This window comes from Chenopodium quinoa, unplaced genomic scaffold, assembly GCF_001683475.1.
Source record: "Chenopodium quinoa cultivar QQ74 unplaced genomic scaffold, ASM168347v1, whole genome shotgun sequence".
NCBI lineage: Eukaryota > Viridiplantae > Streptophyta > Magnoliopsida > Caryophyllales > Amaranthaceae > Chenopodium > Chenopodium quinoa.
The window spans coordinates 656,762-680,100 of NW_018742381.1; the positions used below are offsets into that span (position 1 = coordinate 656,762).

Here is a 23,339-nt window from a genome sequence, read left to right on the forward strand (position 1 = left end):
TGTTACCTTAATAAATTGTTACAATCATTATTAAATGGAATATGTCGGATCATTAGACTCTTTGAGATCGAAAGAGTACTACAAGAGACAACGAAACAATAAAGAGCATGATGTAGTGTCAAAAAACCATTTACTACTTCCTAGCTATGAAATTTATTTGTTATGCTATACGACTATTTTTATGGATGTATTATGGCTATTCATCAAGTCATTAACATACTACCTCCGTTAAATATTAATTGCAACTTTGGAATATTTTATATCTCACAAATAATACCTTAAAATTGCAACTAATATTTAACTGAGGTAGTATTTATTTTATACATACAAATACTTCAGACAGAGAGCTTACAAAGCTGTCATGTTGTGGCACCGCCAATATTAAGAATTGTTATTTTTACTTGGAAATTTTGCAAAATAACACCACAAAAAAGACACGATTGTGATAATAGCATCACAAAAGAAAAAAAAACTTTTATTATAACACCACAAAAAAAACCAAAAATTTGATTTCACCACCACTTAACGGATTTTTGGATGGAATCTGTTAGTGGGACCCCTTGAAAACACGTGTTAATTGTCTACTAGTTTAAATGAATAAATCAGAAAAAAAAAATTAAAAAAAAAGACAAAAAAAACCTAACCCAGCCCAACCACCACAACCGGCGATCCTAACACCCACCACCGGCGACCCCAATCCACATCCCATCCCCACCACCGGCATCTCCAGCCTATCTCCAGCACCCAAGCCGACCTTGAAACACCCCAGCCCCAGCCACCATCGCAAAACCGACGCTAAATGGAAGCCGAAAACAACAATCGGAAACCACTAAAATCGATCTGGGAAACCGACCAAGAAAACGGACCATGGGAACCTTTCACCTTCAAACGGCCGAAATCGACCATGGAAACCCAAAATGGTCGATTACCATGGCCGATTTGGCCGTTTCAAGGGTGGAGGAAAGGAGGGTTTGCGCAGTGGTCAGGTTGGTTTTGCGGTGGTTTGATGGGCTTGGGGTGGTTTTCGGGAAGGGGGAAGGGGAGAAGCAGTGGAGTCAGCTGTTATAGGGTGGAAGTTGGACTGGTTCGCCGAATTTAGTGGAGGCAAAAGGTTCCGGCGGCAACTGGGGCAGGTGGTGTTGGTGGTGGGGCTGGCTGGGTTAGGGGTAAGTTTATTTTTTATTAATTTATTCATTTAAACCAATAGACACTTGACACGTGTCTTTTAGGCTCCACTAACGGATTCCATCCAAGAATCCGTTATGTGGTGGTAAAATCAATTTTGGTTTTTTTTTTTTGGGTGTTATAATCAAAATCGTGGCTTTTTTTTGTGGTGTTATTTTGCAAAATTTCCTTTTTATTTTGACAAAATAATGATAAGAGAAAGTTATAAAGATAAAGTACAGTAGATCCTTATTCGCATAACGCAAAACTGCCAAACAAATTATATTGTGTTTTTCCAAACAATCTCAATCAAATGCCCAAAAATCAACAATTACAAGACAGTTTATAATGTTATTGACTTGATTGTGGAAAAGTATCACTTTATATGAGGAATTTTCATGAAAAGAAAAGAAGAGAAGACAGATGGAATAAAAGCAAGTCATTTTTCATTTAATGTTGTTCATAAGAATCATCACTCAATTTAGATACAGCTCGGATAAGCCGGCATTGGCAATCAACTATTTCATAAATTGATTATTATTATTTTGTTCTTCAATTCCGGCCTTCCGAGGTGCATAGAACGATTGTGTGAATATGAATTTGCAAGTTTAGTGTTAGTCTATGACGGCTTAACAAAGTTGACTTTTTTGGAGCCATTTTAAATCATTAATCGAAATATGGTAGAGCTATTGCCCATACCCGGTAGGGGCACTTGTTCTCTATCCACTAATTAAAATAACTACGGTGTTCAACGTATTATTTTAATTGCTTATAATGTTATTAGAATTTATAAATATATTTCTATGGTTTAATAGTACACTAAACACGAGATCTAAGTTTAACTCCCATTACGAGAACACGGATGTGCACTACTTATAAAAAAAAGGGTGTTAAAATAAATCATAAGAGTGCCAAAATCAATATTAAAGAGTAAATTGGTACTAGTATTTGATTTGGTGGTTGAGTGGCTTTGTCTCACATGTGCACATTTCTACAGGGTTTACACAATGTAGGTGCAAGTGCATTTGTTTTATATTTTTCATGACTCAAGCACTCAATATTAAGAAAATTAAAAATAGTTTAAATTGCCATACTTATTCTTTAGGTGCTGCCGTCTCATAAAATTGTTTGTTTATGTTCATACAATTTTAAATTAAAGAAGAAAAAAATACATGAAAAAACCAAAGAAACAACAATATACATAATACATACTAAACCGGCTCTTAAAACAAAATAAAATCTAATATTCTTTTTTACCTAGAAAATTTGTAATGAAATAGCTAAAATAATGAGATAACTATTCATTTACTAAACTTTAAATAATTAGATAAAATCCAAACAATTCAGTAAGGTTCTACACTTTAGTCAAATCTTTACAATGATAATTTGTGTTGATTCATGCTATTGCTGTGTGCCTGTGTGTAATAAGTCACAATTGAGTGATTGACCCGACCTGTTATTGCTTGTCTAAATTATCTTTCCTGCCCACCACGAAGGTGTATAAGCTTTGGAAGTCAATCAAATTCAATAATAAAGATAATTCTGCACGAGTTTTAAAAGGCTAAGGTAAGGTGGGAAGGATGGTAAAAATTGAAGCAACAAACAGACTTTGATTTGGCACCTATCCAACCCAAGTTCGGGCCCGGAAACGGTCCACATAATTTGTAGACAATAGCTGACCATGACTAGTCCTCTTTTAGGTCTGAACTAAAGGCTAGAACAAACACCAAACAAACAGTCTGTAGCCACCCTCATTTAAAGAAGACGGTTACGTGTGAGTTTTAGAAGATCGAGTTCATCCGAGCTGTGGTTCTGCTGTATGTACCAAGTTGAAAGAATGAAAGTCCTAACCTTAAAAAAAAAAAACATCAGTAGGTTGCTACCAAGATAATTAAGGTTATCCTGTATTCTATGATTAGGATTAGAAAACCCCGCGAATATAAAAGATTAAAGACGGAGTAGGATGCACATCACACGGTTGGAAATCAACGAAAGGTAAAAAAAAATACAGAAATTAACAATGCAACACCCCAAAACTAATCAATACAACTAAGAAATCTTAGCAGGCGTGGGACTTGCACTTAACACCTAAATACCTTCATGGTTAGCACGATTAATGGGATATGTCCCACATTAAGGAAAATACCCTATAAAAACAAAATTCACCAACAAGAAAATCACACCCTAACTTAAACAATGGGGTCTCAAAGTCTTCAGAGAATCTAAACACAATGGTGAGCACGTCTTCCGCCTCTAAATGACTGCCTAACCACATTCTGTCCTTTTCTGTCATTTCACTTACAAAGTTGACTTAGCCCTTCTAAAGATATACCATATAATTATGATATGAGTTATTATTAATCAACAGATTATGTCCCCTTTGTCAGATATATAAGAATATAACTATATAAAGTATAGTTTTCTGAACATTCTTGTTGGTTATATTCAAATCTGAAAACACCTTAAGTTTTTTGTGTACTGTCATTGCCTTCAGAAAGAAAAGAGAGGATGGTGAGAGTACATACCAAAATTCCGGGATCTTGCTTTAAAATAAGTAAAGCTCGGATTCGTTCACCACCGCTGCAATCCAATCCAGCTTATAATTCTATTAAAAGTGGCAAGAGTGAGTACTTCGAAAATGAGTGTGGATCGAGCTTCAGCAGTGAAGAAAGCTCTGAAAAGGGTGAGCCAAAGGAGGGAAACAGAATCATGATCGTTGTAGATGCAACCTTACAGGCTAAGGGTGCTCTTCAATGGGCATTATCCCATACTGTTCAAAAGGAGGACACTGTTATTCTTCTTCATTTAGCCAAGCCAACAAAATGCGGTAAATTCATCTCCATCCTGTCTTTCAAGTCACATTTGAATTGTCAAATTTAAGAAAACTAGTTAGAATATCAATACTATCCATTTCTATTCATATGTCTACATCTCAATCATACTAATGTAGTTCAAAGTTCAGCTTTCATAATTCGTAATGTAAAAAGTGACCTATAATTTTGGGACGGTCTGAAATAGAAACATAATACATAATATATTATTTATAGGAGGGGGAATTTTTTTAAAGTCACAGATTAATTTCATGAAACTTGCATACTAAAATGCAGAGCAAGTTTGTCTTAATATCAAATTTTTTACCAATGCAGATTCACATACTGAGAGTGAAATTGATCCAAAAGCTTATGGACTTCTTTACTCTCTGAGAAGCGTCTGCCAATCCAGAAGACCTGGGGTATGTCACATTACTCTAATCAATTGGTATAGTATGATTTACACTGATCACACATTCACAACAAAAACACAAAAGAATCAAGAAAGATACTAAGTTTTTTATGTAAAGACAAAAAGAATTGACCTACAGAAAGATGTCACTCTAATATCCTCATTATAAAACGTTTAACAGATCAAACTTGGTAATATATATCACAATAAATCAATGAGTAATAAAAAGTTAAATGTCAGAACTAATAGATTATTATGAGGATCAAAACCATCATATTGTTTTGAAAGTGTACAATGGAACTGTCAAGCTCCATGAGATTTGTAACTTTAATGTCACAGAATTTATCAGATAACAATTTTAAAGGGTAGCAAACTGAGTGATACACCAAACCTCAAATCAAGCTCTAACGGCATCAATCTGGTTCCTTTCACTGAGCAGGTACAGGTGGAAATAGTAGCACTTGCAGGGAAGGAGAAAGGTCCAACAATAGTGAGCCAAGCAAAGGAACATAAGGCATCATTACTGGTACTAGGCCATAGAAAACGATCAAAGGCATGGAGATTTTGGATGAGATGGACAGGAAGAAAAAGAAGCGTTGTGGATTACTGCATCCAAAATGCCGATTGCATGACAGTTGCTGTAAGGAGGAAGAGCAAAAAACTAGGTGGCTATTTGATTACCACTAAGCGTCATAAGAATTTCTGGCTCTTGGCCTAGCTTTCTTATTTAAAAACAGTAGGCTCAATGAAGGTTTGGCCTCCATTAAAGGGGGTTTGGTGTTCATAAATCATTTTATAATTGTAAATCTGAAAATTTCATCCATAGTCACTCTATTCAAAAGTGAATGTCTCACTTTCAAGGCTCAGGTCACTTATCTGTTAAATTTTTAAAACGAGACATGAAGCACGTCTGACCACTTATAAGCTGGATTTAGTTTTATCTCAGAACCAATTAACCATGGCAACAATAACTCCCTAGGCTTATAAGGTGGTTATGTTTCCCCTCTTCTTTGACGTGAGACAACTCAAATGCACAAGACATCTATTTAGGACGCAACCCTGCCCCCTCAAATCAAAGTGTGCTTTATACATGAGCAAACTAGAAAGGTAAACAATAGCTATCGTCATTGGGGTTGAACATTTGCATGATCAAAGGCCCAAATTTATCATAAAACCAACTTTGAATTTAACACTAAGCTAAATTTTGGAAGTAGATATAAAATGGACCCTGCACACTCACGAAAAAAGAGAGAATTGTTACAAACTTAAGTGAGAGGTTTTATCTGTAATAATTGGCAAGGGGAGGAGCAAGGCATCAATTTTTAAGGCACTTAATTCTCTCTTTTCCACCATGGGACAACTCACAAGTGCACAAAATATATACATGGGGATCAAGAGAATCAACCAGGTAAATAGGACTATACAACAAAGATAAGATCATAAGAGAATAATCATGCTTGAAGAGCATCACCAACTGTTTTAGAGCAGCACAAACCGAAATCTGACAAATTTCTATTAGGAACCAAAGAAAATTTCTAAGAACAATGACAAATCAATGAAGTTTAGGCTATGTGCAGTTCACATTAGAAACAAAGTTTGAATAAAAAATTTATAACCTCCAAAAATTAAAATAAATACTTGTATAAAATCAAAAAGAAAGTTGATAGCTAAATATACTTTGAATTCAGATACCCATTAAAGGTTAGCCTCACTAATATGAGGCTTGGTAACCCTAACCAAGCATTCTATAAGAGATTTGGATACTCCTATGACTCCTATTAAAGTAATTAAATTGAAAATTAAGCTAATGCTACCTACATTTAAAGAATGAACCAGTCAAAAACCAATTGTTCTTACTGAAAGTATGACAGATATAACTCAGGTCTCAGAAGATCCAAAATTGAGTTCTGCTTTACTAATATGAAGTGTTAATGCAGTTCAGAACCTAAGTTTATTTTTCGTCATTTTCTTTCCTATGGGTCAAGAGAAACAATAAATCCATATGTCCTTATACTCCTATCCTCTCGATTTTTTCATCAACAAGGCCAGTGTAGTTAAAATTTAGCCACAAAGAACTTTCTTATCTGTAAATTACCTACTCAATCTTACTATATAGCTGATATTTGGCCAAACAGTACCTATCCTTGAGAGCATCAATGGGACCTTTGGATTCATCATTCTTCTATCAAGAAAACTGTCAGAAACAGATTGACAGCTACAGAAATCAAAATTCAAAGCAGGTTTACCAGCAAACTTCTCATGTTACTTTACAGAGAAAATAAGTCAGATGGGATTACAGAAATCAACATTCTTTGTGGTCAGGTTGTGTAATCGGTTATGTCGCTAGAAGCCTAGAAAAGGAAGATAGGATTGTAAAGATAGGATCATAACAATTTTCTACTAGCATTTCTTTGTAAAATGGAATTGGCCTTAATTAGGTATGTGGAGTCAGACAAAATGCCAAAGAGGCTCATCCTGGATATTTGTTTTATATGTATACAAGGACTTGAGTACAGTATCTATGTATTTTTTTTCCTCCCCATTAGTTATTTCAGTATTGAAACCTTTCTTTATCTACTAATTGTTCTGTTGTAGGCTATGAAAAATTACTTGTTTAGGCTAGCTAAAAAAAAAAAAAAAAATACTGTAAACCCTACAGAAACATCTCCATCTATTCCTTATGATCCTCACACTTCAACAATTTATGACCTCTAATATACCATCAGATTTGGAAATTGAAGGGGGTAGTCATATTTTGTTTGTGGCAGAGACTATGCATAGCATTAATAGTTGAAGATTCATCAATGTGCAACTCATTTTCAATACCAGAGAGTCAGAGACTAGGATTTTGGAGCTTAGGGCGTGGGAATTAATGGGTTGTGGGGTCTGCTACTCTGCATTGCCATCTATCACCAGTGACTCTTTCGCAGCTGGTGTTTAGGGCTTTGGAGACATTTCAGACCAGGCTTCTAGGCCATGTTAGTCACTCATCTGGATCCACTGTATATTGTAGAAAGAAGTAGTAAACATTACAACCCATTATTGGTTGTTAGAGAGATTGATACAGGTGAAAACGATGATTTCAAGAGGATCAGTCAAGAGCAACAAGCCAAATGTTCCTTTTGGCACAAACTTTTGCCCAAAAGGCCACAAATTCTTTGGTTGCTGCTTAGGAGGTTAAAAAGAGTTAAATCCAATAGTAAACACATCACTCCCATTGATCTCCTATTGCAACTTGCAAGTACTATAAGTGCTTGTTTAGAAAGGCCCTATAAGAAGAGCCATAATGTTGTAGAAACACAAATTCCTAAAAATCAAAATTTTCAACTGTCATTCTAGGTCTTCTGGGTGTGGTAAAAGAAGATCTAGTTCATGTGTTTCAAAGATTTGTGAGGCTGGAATGGTGGGTAAGAGTATGAATTCGACATAAATCACTCTCATTCTCCAATAAGGTAAGGTCTCTGAAAGTTAGGTTATTAAAGACCTATAGCTTCTGCATTACCATCATACATATAAGAACTCAAAAGCAATGTATAAAAAGGCTCAAGGCTCACCAAGGTGTTTCAGAGTTCCTTGCACCTAAGGTGCACCTCTGTGCGCCTCATTGAAGTGAGGCGCACATAATAAACATAAAAATATTTCTGATAAAATCTTTGTGCGCCTCAGGGGGTGCGCCTTAAGCTGGGCCTCAAGATTCAAGAAGTACTAATATGGTATAATCAATATGGGCCTTTAACACTTTAGATAGTTAGGATATATAAGCCAGAAAATGAGAGAGTGAATAAGAAAGCATCTTAGTTATAAGAAAAATATGTAAAGACAGACTCCCCAAAGATTAGACCAATTATACCAGAGATGAGGATGCCAGAAGAATAGTCTGGTGAAGCCTTCAACACCCAGATGGCCAGAAAAAACTGCATTGTAAAACTCATAATTAATTTAAAGTGTTATGAGAACAGAATTAAAATAAATTAAAAAATATTTTTACAACTGAAAAGCATAAAGTACTATTTTATGCTACAGACGAAACTCCAACCTTAGTACTAGTTAAATTCACCTTTCATCTCAAATGCTGTAATACTAGCAATTATACTGTCATGTAGGCACAAAAGAAGGATATTCACCAATAAGAAGCTACGAAATCCACCTTGACACCGCAAAATGCTCCACCCTTAACAAGTTTGAAACCATTGTCCATTGACATCTATACTTGATAGTGTAGTAAGTGTACCAAAAATCACTGACATTTCTGGACTTTTGGTATGAAGACAAATATGTTGCACTGCACCTCTTTGTAACTGAAAATGAAGTCATGCTATTTCGTATCTGAAACCTGCCCTTCTTACATCACATTGGGAAAGTATATGTATCTCAAACTAGTTGTAGAATCAGCTTTATACGGACCAGTGAATAGTGATCAAGAATGAGAGGAACACAATAAATAAATACTTCACAAATTTATCTAAAGGAGAGGACCAGAAGCTTGGATTAAAAAAAAAAATTAATAAAAAAATATATATTAAACAAAAAAAATAACATGAGATTCTGACTAATCAAGAATCAAGTCTACCAGGAGCAATAATACACAAAATGATAATTTTGAGAGAAAGAAACAAGACATTAACATCCCATAAATCAGACTTCAGATTGACCTTAATTGATCAAAGGAGCATTTATACAAAATAGAAACAAAAATGAAGAAGATGTTGTCATAATGGACCCCATGACTCAACAGAAAAAAAAAAAAAAAAATAGATTACTTGTGAAATGAAGAAAGCAATACGGATATTATAAGTAAACTATAGTATAATCAAGCCTGATGCCTGTCTGTAAGTACTAGAGCTAAGCAGAAGAAACAGATTGGAACCCCAAAGCCCTGCCAAAGATCAGGCATCACCAGACAGGCTGTTCTGCTTCAGAACATTGTGGTTCTTCCACAACAGAATTGGCCAGATTATACTAACATGAACAAGGAAGCATTTGAACACATAGGAATAAAAGAGAAGCAGTTACATTAATATGATCTGGTGAAACTATACAGTTGATACAATTGGGATTGCCATTATGAACAAACATTTGTTGATGGCATCAATAATGAACATTCAATGAGTACGAGACTTATAATTCCTACACTTTTGGCTGTGATTTTTCCTTCTGAATGATTTGAATCCCTTTGTGAAAAATCAATGGGGATACAATTAAGTAAGTTTGAAGCTGTACAAAAGCAAGAATATTATAAACTTCATTTTCACAACTTATTGTAAGGCTCGAACCTATAACCATGTCCATAAGCAATACGGTGCAACTTATCATAGCCTGCTAGCACTCCAGCCCCTGCCATACCCAAAAGGATATTTGCAGTAACACCCCGGAAAAGAGCAGAAAACCCTTCATGATGAATAATCTCACGTAATGCATGTAATGCATTAGAATACCTTACAGACTCCCCAGATGTAAGCATCATCCTCCGTCGCACGGTGTCAAATGGATAGGCACAGATACCAGATGTAGTTGTCACTCCCCAACCCAAGAAAAAGCAAGCAAAGAAATTATCCTGTAACAATCCAAGGATAAAAAGCAATAAGAATTCATACTTTAATAAAGTAGTACTAGTATATGATAAGATGAAGATAATGGGTATGGTTAGTGATGAGTTTTCAAACACAAATACAATATATTACAACCTGAATGACTTAAAAATATACTCCTGTCCACAAGTATAAGTCTGGTATATTATTTTTGGATGTCCATTTCTAAAAGTCCTAATTACTTTACATAGAAAATTCACCCAATTCTATCATGTGATTTGGGTCCCATAAAAGAGCTTATGTTTCTTTTTTACAAAGTATCATCTACCATAATTTCTTGTTACATTTACACAGTCTACCATAAGCTTCCCTCCTGATTAAAACTCTTAATTTTCACACTTAAAGCAAAGAGGACTTTTATATGTGGACAGAGGGAGTAGAAAATATTACGAACCACATTCTAACACAACGTAAAAATAAGAGATAGATTAGTCCGAATTATTTCTTGAAAAATTCAGTATACTCGAGAAAGTTAGGAGTTAGCTAAACCAGAACTACTTTAGTAATATAGCATAATCAGACAGAGAGAGTGATCCGTTATTTGAATGCTCTTGATGTTTCAAATTTAAACAAAGTTAAATAGGTCAACACAACTACCCGGTATATAAAACAGTCTGGGTTAGTATCCAAGATTAATTAACTAGGTCAGGTAATCAAAGGTTTTTTTTGACATGTTTATGTTGTGTCTAACTTGGGGAGAGGCCCAATCCACCCAAAAACATTATCAAATCCTCAATCCTAAAAGGATGGTCCTTGCCAACATGGAGCAAGATGTCATTCCACGAGTCACTTACATTAATAATTTTCCTGCAATCACTCCTATTGCATTCCATAATATGATCATGAAGACCTTAATTTCATATCCTCAACACATGGTACCCCTTCCATCCAAGTCATTCTTGGTCTACCACAACTTCTATATTATTATCTCCAATAGAGCATTACCAACCATGGGGCTTCAGTATCAAGATTCTATCTCCTTTCTGTATTAAAACTCATTTTCTATTTCTCCAGTCTACTTTCCACTATCTTTATTTCTTTTCTTTAAGGCCTAATCCTACTCTTTTTTCCTCAAATATTAAGCAGAAGCAATGACTGCACCTGCAAAAGAGATTTTTACAAAATTTCTACAAACCACTCTCCTTTGACCTTGTTTTAGCAACAGCAAAAAAGAAGTGTGCACTACATGTCTATAAAAACATTTGTCAAAAAGAATGGCAACAAGAAACAAATTCCTTGGGGCTTCTCTCCTTTCAATTGTATAGATCTTACTTCAATAGAAATACCATGAGAAAATCATTACAGCTACCTATAACGGTGCCATGGTGGCAGGAGAAAGATGAACAAAAGAATTTAAACTAATTAACCATAAAACAATAAGAAAAGAGAGGTCCACCAAACATTCAATACGAATGATTTCTGCCACTTGACAATTGACATCTAACAAGATTGTTAAAGTTCCAGGCATTAACATTTTCCGTCAACCCAATCGGAGCAAAATTAATGCTGCATTGCAAAGGTTTTCAGTAAAATAAAACTAAGCAGACAGCTAAGGGTGTAAATGTGTAATAGAATACTCGGCAAAAAAAAAAAAAAAAAAAAAAAAAGTGACCAACCTCAAGAGGCCCAATCAAAATAAGCGGCTTCAAAGTGTCATATATCCCAAAGTACAAACCCCGATAAAGTGTAATTCCAAATATTGATACCCCAAATCCTCGATAAAGCCCTCCAATTCCATCAGTTGACAATGTCTTGCGGTAAACATCAACCAATCCTTTAAATTGTCGTTGTCCATTCATAGAAACTCCCTGAGAATCAGTAGCAAGTCGTGTACGTGCATAATCCAGATGATAGAGAAAGACTGAAGTTGTTGCTCCAGCAGCACTTCCAGAAGCCACATTTCCAGCAAACCATTTCAAGTAGCCATCTCTCTCCTTGGAACGTCCAAAAAGACTCTTGAAGTACCCTCTGAATGCAAAGTTGAAAGCCTGCATAGCATCAGAAATTTCAATTCTCCATCTTTTAAACATATAGGAAATAGAACACATCAGAAATTCCAGTTCTCTATCTTTTAAACAAATAGGAATTAGAAAACATGAAGTATTGCAAACATGCTTCAACTCCAATTTCATCATTACTACTAAAATGATTGTTATTCCAAGAAAACTCCAACCATATTCAAAAACATGAATATGAGATAAAAACAGGTGATGATCATTGTAAGAAATGTAAGATTCATTATCTACATATCTAAATTAAAACTGCTTATAGCTTAACTTTATTTTTTGTGTGGATTTCCAAGAAAAGGAAAATTTTGCATAGGTAGAAAGGCTAGAAACAATTGCTTGTGCATGAATTACAACCTAGGAGAAGAACAGGAAGGACAAACAGATATTTGGTTACTCCCTTCAGATACTAGCAACCAGAGTTGGCAAAATTTGAACTGGCTTGAATATTGACTCAAAAAGCCAAAACAAATGTGAAGAAATTGGGTGGTGTAGATGGCCATAAAAGGAAAAAGTATGAAATAATTTGAGTTATTTTGTTAGCCTCAATACCAGAAGCTTTTCAGAAATCAAGCCATAAATGTTAGTATGTAAGTATGTTACCCATAATCCCAATTTGAGCTGAATCCCTCAAGCAAATATAAGGTACTAAATCCCATACCAGCCATAAACCTAACATGCAAATTTTGTAAGTTCAAGAATATTGGTTTCTTACAAGTAAAAACCAGTACTTGTGGAAATTAGATGATTTATTTTATTCTCCAAGCAGGGTTCAGGGCAATCAGGCTATATATAAGTCCAATAAGCTTTGTTACTTTACAGAGGTTTGATGAATTTCATTAAGAATTTTATTCAAGATGTTCTACAAAGTCTTGAAAACAATTTAGTGGCTCATAACTTCCAACTGACTAAATCCGAAAATATTGAAAATTTGCAGGAGAATTCTAACCCATTTTCAGTTGAGCCAATGGTAAACTGCTTATGTTGTTTGTTATTTAAAAATTTTTGAAATAAAACAATGATTAACTTAATAAAGATAGAGGCCTATTGTTTTGGAATAAAGGGAAACAATGTCCCTGGAAAAAAAAATTATTTATCATCACATTATCAGTAATCAGCACTTTATCCTTTAAACCACCTTAACTAATAGTAAGACATTATCAAGGAGCAGGCATATGTATAACAGAAACAGGCCATAAAATTCAATGTCAAATAGCAAAGCTCAAATCTTCTTTTGTCATACTAGTTTCTGAGCAGCACTTCCTTGCTTCAACCAGGCCTAATCCACATCTAAATAAAATTATTTAAGAAGAAATTCCTTTATACCAAATATAATACTGAGTAAAGTTCAATAATGTTTTCCCCAAGTTTACACTCTTTTCCGATCAACCTGTTAGCACATTGACTGAAAAATCTTAACATGTTTCCCTTATTTTCACTATTTTCCAATCAATAGGTTACGAAGAGCCCCATTTCATGAGCAATCTAATGCTAAAACAATGATCCCCTACATTTGTTACCTAGCTTTCACTCTTTTCCCTCAAAACCCACATCATCAATTTTTGTTCTTTCCAAACAAAAATCAACCTTTGTTCCTTCATTCAAATATAATCCCACAACATAATCACATCATTACAATGCCGATAGTAAGCTGTAATATAGAGCAATACCCACATTCTTATTTCAAATTGACACCAAATTCCATAATGTATATTCTTATTTACAAAAATCCCACAAAACAATGACATTAACACTTAGTGAATATCAACTGAAAGTAACACAAATATCCCACATCCTCATTTTCCATTCAAATTTTTTTAACTACATTAATCAATACACCCTATAAAATCTAGAAAACAAACAAACAAAATTTAAACAAAATAACAATCAACCAAAAAAATCACAAAACCCACAAATTAATTTCCAATTCCAGCAAAAACCCATGAAAATTCAAAACAAAATTTTAAAAAATCACAGACCTGAGTAGGGAAATAACGAATGACATTGGCTTGATTTCCCCTCCAAAAAGCAAGAACACCCTCCTCTCGAAGAACCCTTTTGAAGCAATCAGAAACACCCATATAAGGAGTATGAAGACGACCTCTCTTCAACAATTCACCCTGATTTTGCAACAGCAATTTAACCCTTTCAATCGGTGCTGCCGCCGTCTTCGCCACCACTGCCGCCGAACCTCCCATTATCCAATCCGCCGAGAACTTCTCCCCTTTTCTTGTTGCCATTTTCCTACGCCGCCGTAATTTTCTCTCTCCTCCTCGTCGGATGAAGGTGGGGCGGAGCAAATGACGACGAAAAATGGTGGGAAGAAGAGAAGAGCGCCACCGAAGGATGACGGGTAATGGTTACCATGAATTTGAGTTCATGGTGATGTTTGGGGCCCAGACTCCTAGGCTCCTTTTTGAGAAAATTCATATTTATCTCCTTGATAAGCCTGGAGTGTTTATCGAGGGTAAGTTGTGTAATTTCACATGTTAAATGAATGGGCAATGTGGGGAATGCAAAATGTTAGGAAACAGATGGAGACTGAGTTAAGATATGATTTAGGTTCCCAACTTTCAATTAATTAAGGAAGTAGGTATTCAACTTTTTTTTTTCTAATCATATGTGTTTAGGGTAAAATTACCCATGACAATTGGACCAATTCGGACCTGTCACGTGTCCACCATGTGGGCCAATCAGCGTCCGCCACTTGTCACCCTAAGAGGTCCAACATGGACTAATCAAGCCACGCCATGTGGCCCATAATCTGCCAACCTGGAAAGCGGCCGCCAAAGGCCTAAATCCCGAGGCAAGCCCTATCAGTCCTTGGTTTTCCAAGAAAACCTAGTATTGGGCACGTACTTTGAGGCTATATAAACAGGTCATTAGCCTCCATTAAACAAGAGAATCATCTCACCTAGAGAAACCTAAACACACGTGCATACTAATCGCTAGACCAGACTTAGCATTATTTGCACTCCCTGATCACTCCTCCCCTTCGAGGAACCAGATCACCCTCTTTACTTTCCGCACTTTTTACTCCTCAAACAAGTACTAACTTGATCGTCGGAGGCGGAGCTCCCACCACACGGAGTCTCCGTTGTTTTGCAGGCACAGGCGCAAGGATACCAGTCCCGGAATTGTAACTCTCTCGCAGGACATCAGAAAACCCCGAAACATTTTGGCGTCGTTTGTGGGTAGAGTACTTTCGAGATGGCATCACAGTCTGTACTAGTTCTAAGTGAGAAGCGTCCCATAGATGACCCCTGGTTCAGTCAGACCAGGACACTGACAATGAAATCGATGTCGAGACTCACACGGCCTCTGACGAGACCCTAAGAGCTCGACACACCCGTCCCACTGAAAGGAGGGAACGGGAGGACTGCCCGGCTGGATCCAGTAAACCAGCCAGCCCGCCGCCTGATCATCAACAGGCGGTCGAGGGATCTGCCCCCATCACCATAAACGAACTTATGACCTTCATGAATAGTTTCAAGGGGGAGATCCAGAAACTTATCAACAAAAGGGCGACTGATCCACCAAAGGAACAGTCGGCCAGAAGACCCTCCCAGTCTGGGAGGAAGAAGCCTGTAAAGGATCGAGAGGCGACCCCCTACCCTAGACCTAAGGAGAGGTAGGAGCCATTGATCGATTTGACTAAGTATCGCTTCCCCTCACCAGGGAAGTAGAAGTCTATCTGGCATGTTCATCTAGATGGATCAAAGAAGACATACTCTGATGCTCGAATGATAATCAAGCAAAAGAAAAATCAACAACTGTCGGAGTCGGCCTCAACATCCGACTTCCAAGACAGTCCCCGGAATTCCTCAATGAGGTGTTCCAAGCCATGTTATGAAGACCGGACGGGAGGCACCCCCTCTCGCTTGAGATCTTGAGATCATACGTGTCCCATGCTTAGACAGGCAGCACCATAAGTAGCCGGCCAGGTCTAAACCACCCCCAATTGGAGTTACATGCGCCTAGCATGACACTCAATGGGTATAGCCGGCAAGATAGCAGCCTCCGAGCATTCGGCTTGACAGCCAAGTACTACAAGCGTCGTACGGTCGGATGCCAAGAGTCGTATGGATAGGCTTGTAAGCTATTATTAATTATCAAATCATTATTATGATATTGATATTTAAAATAAAAAAATAAATAAATAATTAAATAAAAGGAAAAGGGTGCCGCCTAACTACTGATTTTACGTATACTCATTACAAGTAGAAAATGCCAGCCATATGACACTTTGACAGCAAACTAGTTGTCATATGGCAAAGCTCCACTCAAGAGCATTAGGTGGCAACCCACTATAACAATTAAAGCTTTTCATTTGTTATTCTCATGTGGGAAAATAATAAGATTCCCTCCAAAATCTTGCTTGAAATTCTTGTGAGATGGTCAGCTGGTGCAGGGGTAGCATTTTGAGGATCATTCAACAATTCACTTCCAGGCTATCTATACATACGGCAAAGCTCCATTTAAGGTCACAAACGGTGATAATGCCGTCTATATTTTGTGCCATATAGTGAGTGAGGTAGAAGCCGTATGTAAGAGTAACAAGCGGCAGTATCAAGCAAGGCCTCGTGACTAGGAGCACGCAGTATTCTCGAAGGGTCACACGGCTCTTTGAGAGCTTACTGTAGAAATAACCATAATTAGTTCCTTAATTAAAGGGACTAAATATTGACCAATTTATTCTGCAAATATTTAGGCTGTATTTTTGGTAGTAGTTGCTGTAACCTTGGTAGTAGTTGCCTAATTTACAGGATACTTCTGTGTATAAATATTTGTACTATCACCAGCAATAAACACACAGAAAATTGCAAACACAATTCTGCTTAATTCTCTATATGGTATCAGAGCCGTAAGGTTCGGATCTTCGGGAAACCGAAACCTAAATTAGCCTCATCATATACTGGAGACTTACCTTGAAATGGGGGAACCACCGGAAAACAACAACAACAACCAACTGATTTCTATGGAACAGATGGAACAAATGTTCCAAATGTTCCAGAAATCAAACAAAAACCCAATAAACACTTAATCAGGGACATCACAAACTGTGCGTGTTGCTGAAAAATTGAATTTTACGAATTACACCAAATGGTGTAAATTGATGCAAATTGCAATTAGTGGCCGGGGAAGGCTCAATCACATCACTGCCAACCCCGTACCACCAGATGATCCGGAGTACGCACAGTGGGCACAAAGGGACTCATTGTTTCTGTCCTGGATCATCGAAAACATCGATGGAGATCTAGTGAACCAATTCCTAGATTATAAACATGCTCGAGATCTGTGGAAGGGCATTGAAACCCTACTCAGTAGTGGGAGGGACGAATTACAGACCTTTGATCTGAACACAAAGGCTGCATCTTTGAAGCAGGGAAGCGAAAACCTAGAGGTGTATTTCAGTAAACTGAATACCCTCTGGAAAGAAATTGATAGGAGAATGCAAAACCCAATGAAGTGCTCAGAAGATATTACCCTCTTTAATTCATTTATACAGAGGCAGAGATTATACCAATTTTTGGCTGGTGTTAACGACTCACTGGACAAAGAGAAGAGGGACTTACTGAATCAGGACCCTCTTCCATCAATTGACGCAGCATACGCATTCATTAGACGGGAAATTGCCCGTCGCGGGATAATGACCGGCGTTTCATCACCGGGACAAAATCCCTCAGAAATTGGAAGTGGGCTCGTTGCTAATCGCCGGTCGGAATCTTCATTCCGGCGAGAAGACAAATCCCACCTAAAGTGTACCCATTGTGGAGGAACGAAACACACCAAAAAGGGGTGCTTCGAAATTATCGGGTATCCGGAATGGTGGGAGGAATACACAAAGAAGAAGGCCGCCACCAAGGTCGGCGTGAACCAGACTGGCGGCAGGGCACATCTTGCCGTGAAATCGAGCCCAACCCCCAGTAGATCTGACAATGATGGTGGCGGAAAAAACTCAGGCAAGGAAGGTTGCGCAGAGAAGATCGCAAGCATGGAGGAAGCAGAAAGTACCACCGAGAATTATGGTGGTCAGGAAGGTAGAGAGCAGAAAATGGAAAAAGGGATTGAAAATGGGAAGGATGAGGCAAGGACGGTAGAAGACCTAACCCACAAAAAACCCATCCCCTCTCACCCTCTAACCGTCCCTCTTAAAACCCCAAGCCCACAAAATAAATTTAGCCCAATAAAACAAAAAATAGGAGCCCAAGTTGAAAATACTCAGCCCCCTAGCTTAAACCAAAAATCTTTTGGCCTCGTTTGTCATAGACCTATCCCGTGGATTTTTGATTGTGGAGCTACTGACACTATGACGTGTGACCCATTAGATATTGAAGCCACTTAAACCACCCATCGTAACCAAATTCAAACAGCAAACGGGGAATATATTCCTGTTTCCCAGGCTGGGACCGTTGATGTTACCTCGGACATTCATTTAAATAATTGTCTTTTAATTCCCAGTCTCACTCATAAGCTTTTATCTGTGAGTCAGTTGACTAAAGAGCTTAATTGTACAGTCTTAATAATGGATTCTGGTTGTATTGTGCAGGATGCTCTTACAGGACGGATCATTGGGCGTGGTACTGAACGAGGGGGTTTGTACTATGTGGATGAGGTGGCTCAACAGGGTAACGCTTTGCTTGCTCATGGATCACCGGAAAACCAAGTTTGGATGTGGCATCGTCGGCTAGGTCACCCCTCTCTTGGTTACCTTAAACGTTTATTTCCCTCATTTAAAATTATTGATGTAGCATTGAACTGTGAAGCATGTGTTTTAGCTAAGAGTCATAAACATACTTATCATCCTAGTTTAAGTCATGCCTATGAACCTTTTGCTTTGATTCATTCCGATGTATGGGGCCCAGCGCCTGAATTTGCGTTCCATAACTATTCTTATTTTGTTTTATTTGTGGATGATTGTACTCGTATGAGTTGGGTTTATTTCTTAAAACATAAATCTGAAGTGTTTGATGTCTTTGTTAAATTTTATCATATGATTTACACTCAGTTTCATGCTCACCCACAAATTTTACGATCGGACAATGGGGGGGAATATATAACCTTAGATATGGAACAATTCATTATTGACCATGGTCTGATTCACCAAACCACGTGTCCAGACACTCCCCAACAAAATGGGATTGCTGAACGGAAAAATCGAACCCTTCTTGAAATAACCAGAGCTATCATGTTAGAATCCCATGTCCCGGTCTAGTTTTTGGCCAGAAGCCATTGCTACATCCACCTATCTCACAAACCGACTTCCCAGTAAACCACTTGACTACAAAACACCTCTCGCCACCTTATCCTCTCATGTCACCATCCCATCAGTCCATTCTTTACCTCCACGAGTCTTTGGGTGCGTTGTCTATGTTCATTTACCAAAACGAGCTCGAAATAAGCTCGAACCTAGGGCAGTTAAATGTGTCTTTATTGGGTATGGGGTTCATCAAAAAGGGTACCGTTGTTACGATCCAATTCAAAAAAGGGTCTACACCACCTTAGACTGTGAGTTCTTTGAACAAACTTACTATTACACCCCGCTAAGTCCTCAGGGGGAGAATTTGAGTGATGACCTTAGCTGGCTGACATATCCAGAAATGGTGGACCCAGATCCTACAACACAAGTAGGCAATACCACCGATGCTACCCCAGAAGCAGTAGTCTCACTTCCTCTTCGGTCTCCACCAAATCCGCCAAATGAGCATCCATCTGAAGAGGTACCATCTGAAAGCTCTCCTGTTTCCTATAATATGCCTGAAATTAATCCTGTCTCCAATGAAAGTGAACAAAACAGGTATGAGTTACCTCCTAGAAGTACGAGAGGAGTTCCACCAAGGAGATATGATCCTGAATATGAGGACCAACGGTCGAGATACCCAATCGAAAGAATCAGCACTGAAAATCTATCTAGCACAGCCATAGCTTTCAATGCCTCTTTATACTCCGCAGACATTCCAAAGAATGTGGAGGAAGCTGTCAAGAATGAAAAATGGAAGCAGGCTATGGAAGAAGAGTATCAGGCCCTACAGAAAAACAAGACTTGGGAGAAATGCATCTTACCAAAGGGGAAGAAGAAGGTGGGATGTAGATGGGTATTCTCCATCAAATACAGAGCAGATGGAACTATTGAGAGATACAAAGCACGGCTGGTTGCTAAGGGATACACTCAGACATATGGAATAGACTACTCAGAAACTTTCTCTCCTGTGGCCAAAATTGACACGATACGAGTTCTGTTTTCTGTAGCTGCAAACAAGGAATGGCCTTTGTACCAGTTTGATGTAAAAAATGCCTTCCTTCATGGAAGCATTGACGAGGAGGTGTATATGGAGGTACCTCCTGGATATTCTCATGATTTTAGAGATGGGGAAGGATGCAGATTGAGGAAGGCTCTCTACGGACTAAAACAGTCTCCTAAGGCGTGGTTCGGAAGATTCACAAAAGCTATGAAGAAGTTTGGATATAGGCAAAGTAATTCCGATCATACTTTATTCCTGAAGAAAGAAAAAGAGAAAATCACCTGTTTAATCATCTATGTAAATGACATGATTATTACAGGAAATGATGAGGAGGAGATTGCAGACTTAAAGGGAAAATTATTTCAGGAATTTGAGATGAAAGATTTGGGCAATCTCAAATACTTTCTTGGCATAGAGGTCTTGAGATCAAAGCAAGGGATCTTCATTCACCAGAGGAAATATATTCTTGACCTTCTGGCAGAAACAGGAATGCTTGGTTGCAAACCAGCTGAAACACCGATTGTGGCAAATCATGGCCTTCAAATTCTTGAAGGTGCAAAATTGACTAATAAGGAGGAGTATCAAAAGATTGTGGGGAAACTTATTTACTTAGCTCACACAAGACCAGACATAGCCTATGCAGTAGGGGTAGTGAGCAGATTCATGCATCTTCCACAAGTACAACACATGACAGCAGTAATGAGGATTTTGAGGTACCTAAAGGGTACAAGTAGTACTGGGATTTACTTTGACAAGAATGATCACCTAGATCTAATTGCGTACACGGACGCAGATTGGGCAGGAGATCGTGATGGTAGAAAATCCACCTCTGGATACTTCACCCTAGTAGGAGGTAATTTGGTCACCCGGAGAAGTAAGAAGCGGAAAGTAGTGGCTTTGTCAAGTGCAGAGGCAGAATTCAGAGGTATTGCAAAAGGGATAACTGAAATCTTATGGATCCGGAAACTTATGAGTGAAATTGGTTTTCCACAAAAAACAGCATGCAAACTCTTTTGTGATAACAAAGCAGCAATAAGTATCTCAGAAAATCCAGTTCAACACGACAGAACGAAGCATGTTGAGATAGACAGACACTTCATAAAAGACAAACTGGAAGATAAGATAATTAAACTTCCATTTGTGAGATCAAGAGATCAGTTAGCTGATATCCTGACAAAAGCTGTCAACAGTGAAGCATTCGATGAGACATTACGCAAGTTAGGCATTGGAGCACCAAATGCCCAACTTGAGGGGGAGTGTAGAAATAACCATAATTAGTTCCTTAATTAAAGGGACTAAATATTGACCAATTTATTCTGCAAATATTTAGGCTGTATTTTTGGTAGTAGTTGCTGTAACCTTGGTAGTAGTTGCCTAATTTACAGGATACTTCTGTGTATAAATATTTGTACTATCACCAGCAATAAACACACAGAAAATTGCAAACACAATTCTGCTTAATTCTCTATACTTACAACCGGGTAAACACCTTGGCCGAGTAGGCTGAGCATCCAGCAAATTAATAAAGACCTCCGGCCAAAACCTTAAGCCGCTTGTACTTGGACTTGGTAGCCACCAATAGAGTGGATGTCAATTGATACCAAGCAAGCCGTGTGATCATAACAGCCGCCCTTATCACGCATGACGGGGGCAGCTCTTGAGTGAACATCAGGTGTCAAGTGACACTAGTTGCGGTACCAAGTGTATGAGAAACATCCGGCACAAGAGCATTCGGCTACCCAAATACCGAAATGCACGGGGCGGCTGTATGTATGGGAAGCAAGGGCGTGTGTTATGCATGAATAAATACGCAAGAGTAGGTTGTTGCCATCACAAGCCAGGCTATTTGGCAATTAAAACAGCCGACACTTGTTGAATGACTATCTGCTAATGTTCTTGCCAATAATTAGCAGCTGGAATTGGCACAAGAACATTCGGTCTGCCAGCTCTAAAACCATAAACACACATGAGCAATCAGGCGGTACGAGCAAAAGGCAGCCAGCCGAGTTAAAAACAGGCGACAGCCAGCTCAAATTGCCTCAATGCAGCCGACTCTATGATCTTCCAAGGTAGCCTCGTGTAAACTAAACAAGGAGGCGGTTTTCGACACACTACCTAATGTGTGTGATAGCCTTGAATGTGACCTTAAAAGCAGCCGCAATAAGCAGCTACCCATGTTAAAACAGGCGGCCCTTGCAACCAATGCAGCAAGCCATGTTAAACAGGCGGCACTTAATGCAGCAAGCCAAGTTAAAACAGCCGGCTACAAGCGCTCGCAAGTGCGTTCGAAGCATGGGTGCCTATCCTTGAGCAATCGGCATTAACGTCAACTAAAGCGAGGCCTCAGTTCCAAAGCCTACCCAGCATCCAACCAGACGTCCAATCATAATAATCATAATCATAATTAAAACAGGCGACCCTTATTGCTCATCCACCATTGAGGTGTCATCACAAGCAACATGTATGTGCCGAGGTCGGTAGTAAAGAGTTTGAACACCTCTCATTGTTTTTTAACTATATGTTGGGCGGCCATTATGGTGGAAAATGAAACAATCAACTTCCTAAACAACCAGCCTTATCACGAGAGATGAGGCGCCCAAGCGAGACGACCCGGCGAAGCTTACTTCAAACCTTGAAAGCAAGAGCTATGGATACTTTCAATGGCCGCATAGTTCGTAGTAAAGCACTTGTCCTTGAGCAGCCGGCATCTAAAGGTGCCCAGCAACTGCCCAGGCGGCTCTAAACCACATTCGGCTATGTATACATAAAATACATAGCGTGTAATTGCAACTACTCAAGAAAAATACAAGTAAAATGCTGAACTCATGCTCTCGTCTGCCGGCTGCCCACCTTAGTTGTTAAATGGTGTCCGAAACAATTCTGCCTTGATTGTCATAAACTAACCGTGAAGCTCCTTGTTTGAGAATGTGCAAGGCGACACCTCAATGACGAACTTCAAGCTAGCAAGCGGCATGCTAATCAAATGGCATACCGAATGTATGGTGGTATCATTATCATGATTTCATAGCCTTTCTCTAAGCTACCACTATCATTATTATGATTATTTTAAAAAGAGAAAACAAGAAATATTGGGAAAGCCGCCTACACGCATGATC

At 38.3% G+C, this 23,339-nt stretch overlaps 2 protein-coding genes across 2 annotated transcripts; one reads left to right on the top strand and one right to left on the bottom strand.

Moving 5' to 3' along the window:
* The first annotated feature begins 3,533 nt into the window (after nucleotides 1–3,533).
* Nucleotides 3,534–5,256, top strand: LOC110697224. The gene is made up of 3 exons (XM_021874582.1): nucleotides 3,534–3,991; nucleotides 4,311–4,396; nucleotides 4,826–5,256. The coding sequence occupies exons 1-3, from the start codon at nucleotides 3,673–3,675 to the stop codon at nucleotides 5,102–5,104; spliced, it is 684 nt and encodes a 227-aa protein (XP_021730274.1). The 5' UTR covers nucleotides 3,534–3,672; the 3' UTR covers nucleotides 5,105–5,256.
* A 4,119-nt stretch (nucleotides 5,257–9,375) lies between these two features.
* LOC110697895 (ADP,ATP carrier protein ER-ANT1-like) lies at nucleotides 9,376–14,435 on the bottom strand. Its single transcript, XM_021875301.1, has 3 exons — nucleotides 13,960–14,435; nucleotides 11,591–11,962; nucleotides 9,376–9,940 (listed from the first exon to the last, which is right to left on the bottom strand). Exons 1-3 carry the CDS (start codon nucleotides 14,218–14,220, stop codon nucleotides 9,635–9,637), a joined length of 939 nt encoding a protein of 312 aa, XP_021730993.1. The 5' UTR covers nucleotides 14,221–14,435; the 3' UTR covers nucleotides 9,376–9,634.
* Nucleotides 14,436–23,339: the final 8,904 nt, after the last annotated feature.

Coding starts and splice junctions, on each gene's coding strand:
- LOC110697895 (XM_021875301.1), bottom strand. CDS start 14,220: ATGGCAACAAGAAAAGGGGAGAAGTTCTCGGCGGATTGGATAATGGGA. Junction 11,963..13,959: donor TTCGTTATTTCCCTACTCAG/GTCTGTGATTTT, acceptor GATGCTATGCAG/GCTTTCAACTTTGCATTCAG. Junction 9,941..11,590: donor TTTTGATTGGGCCTCTTGAG/GTTGGTCACTTT, acceptor GGATTGTTACAG/GATAATTTCTTTGCTTGCTT.
- LOC110697224 (XM_021874582.1), top strand. CDS start 3,673: ATGGTGAGAGTACATACCAAAATTCCGGGATCTTGCTTTAAAATAAGT. Junction 3,992..4,310: donor AGCCAAGCCAACAAAATGCG/GTAAATTCATCT, acceptor TTACCAATGCAG/ATTCACATACTGAGAGTGAA. Junction 4,397..4,825: donor GCCAATCCAGAAGACCTGGG/GTATGTCACATT, acceptor TTCACTGAGCAG/GTACAGGTGGAAATAGTAGC.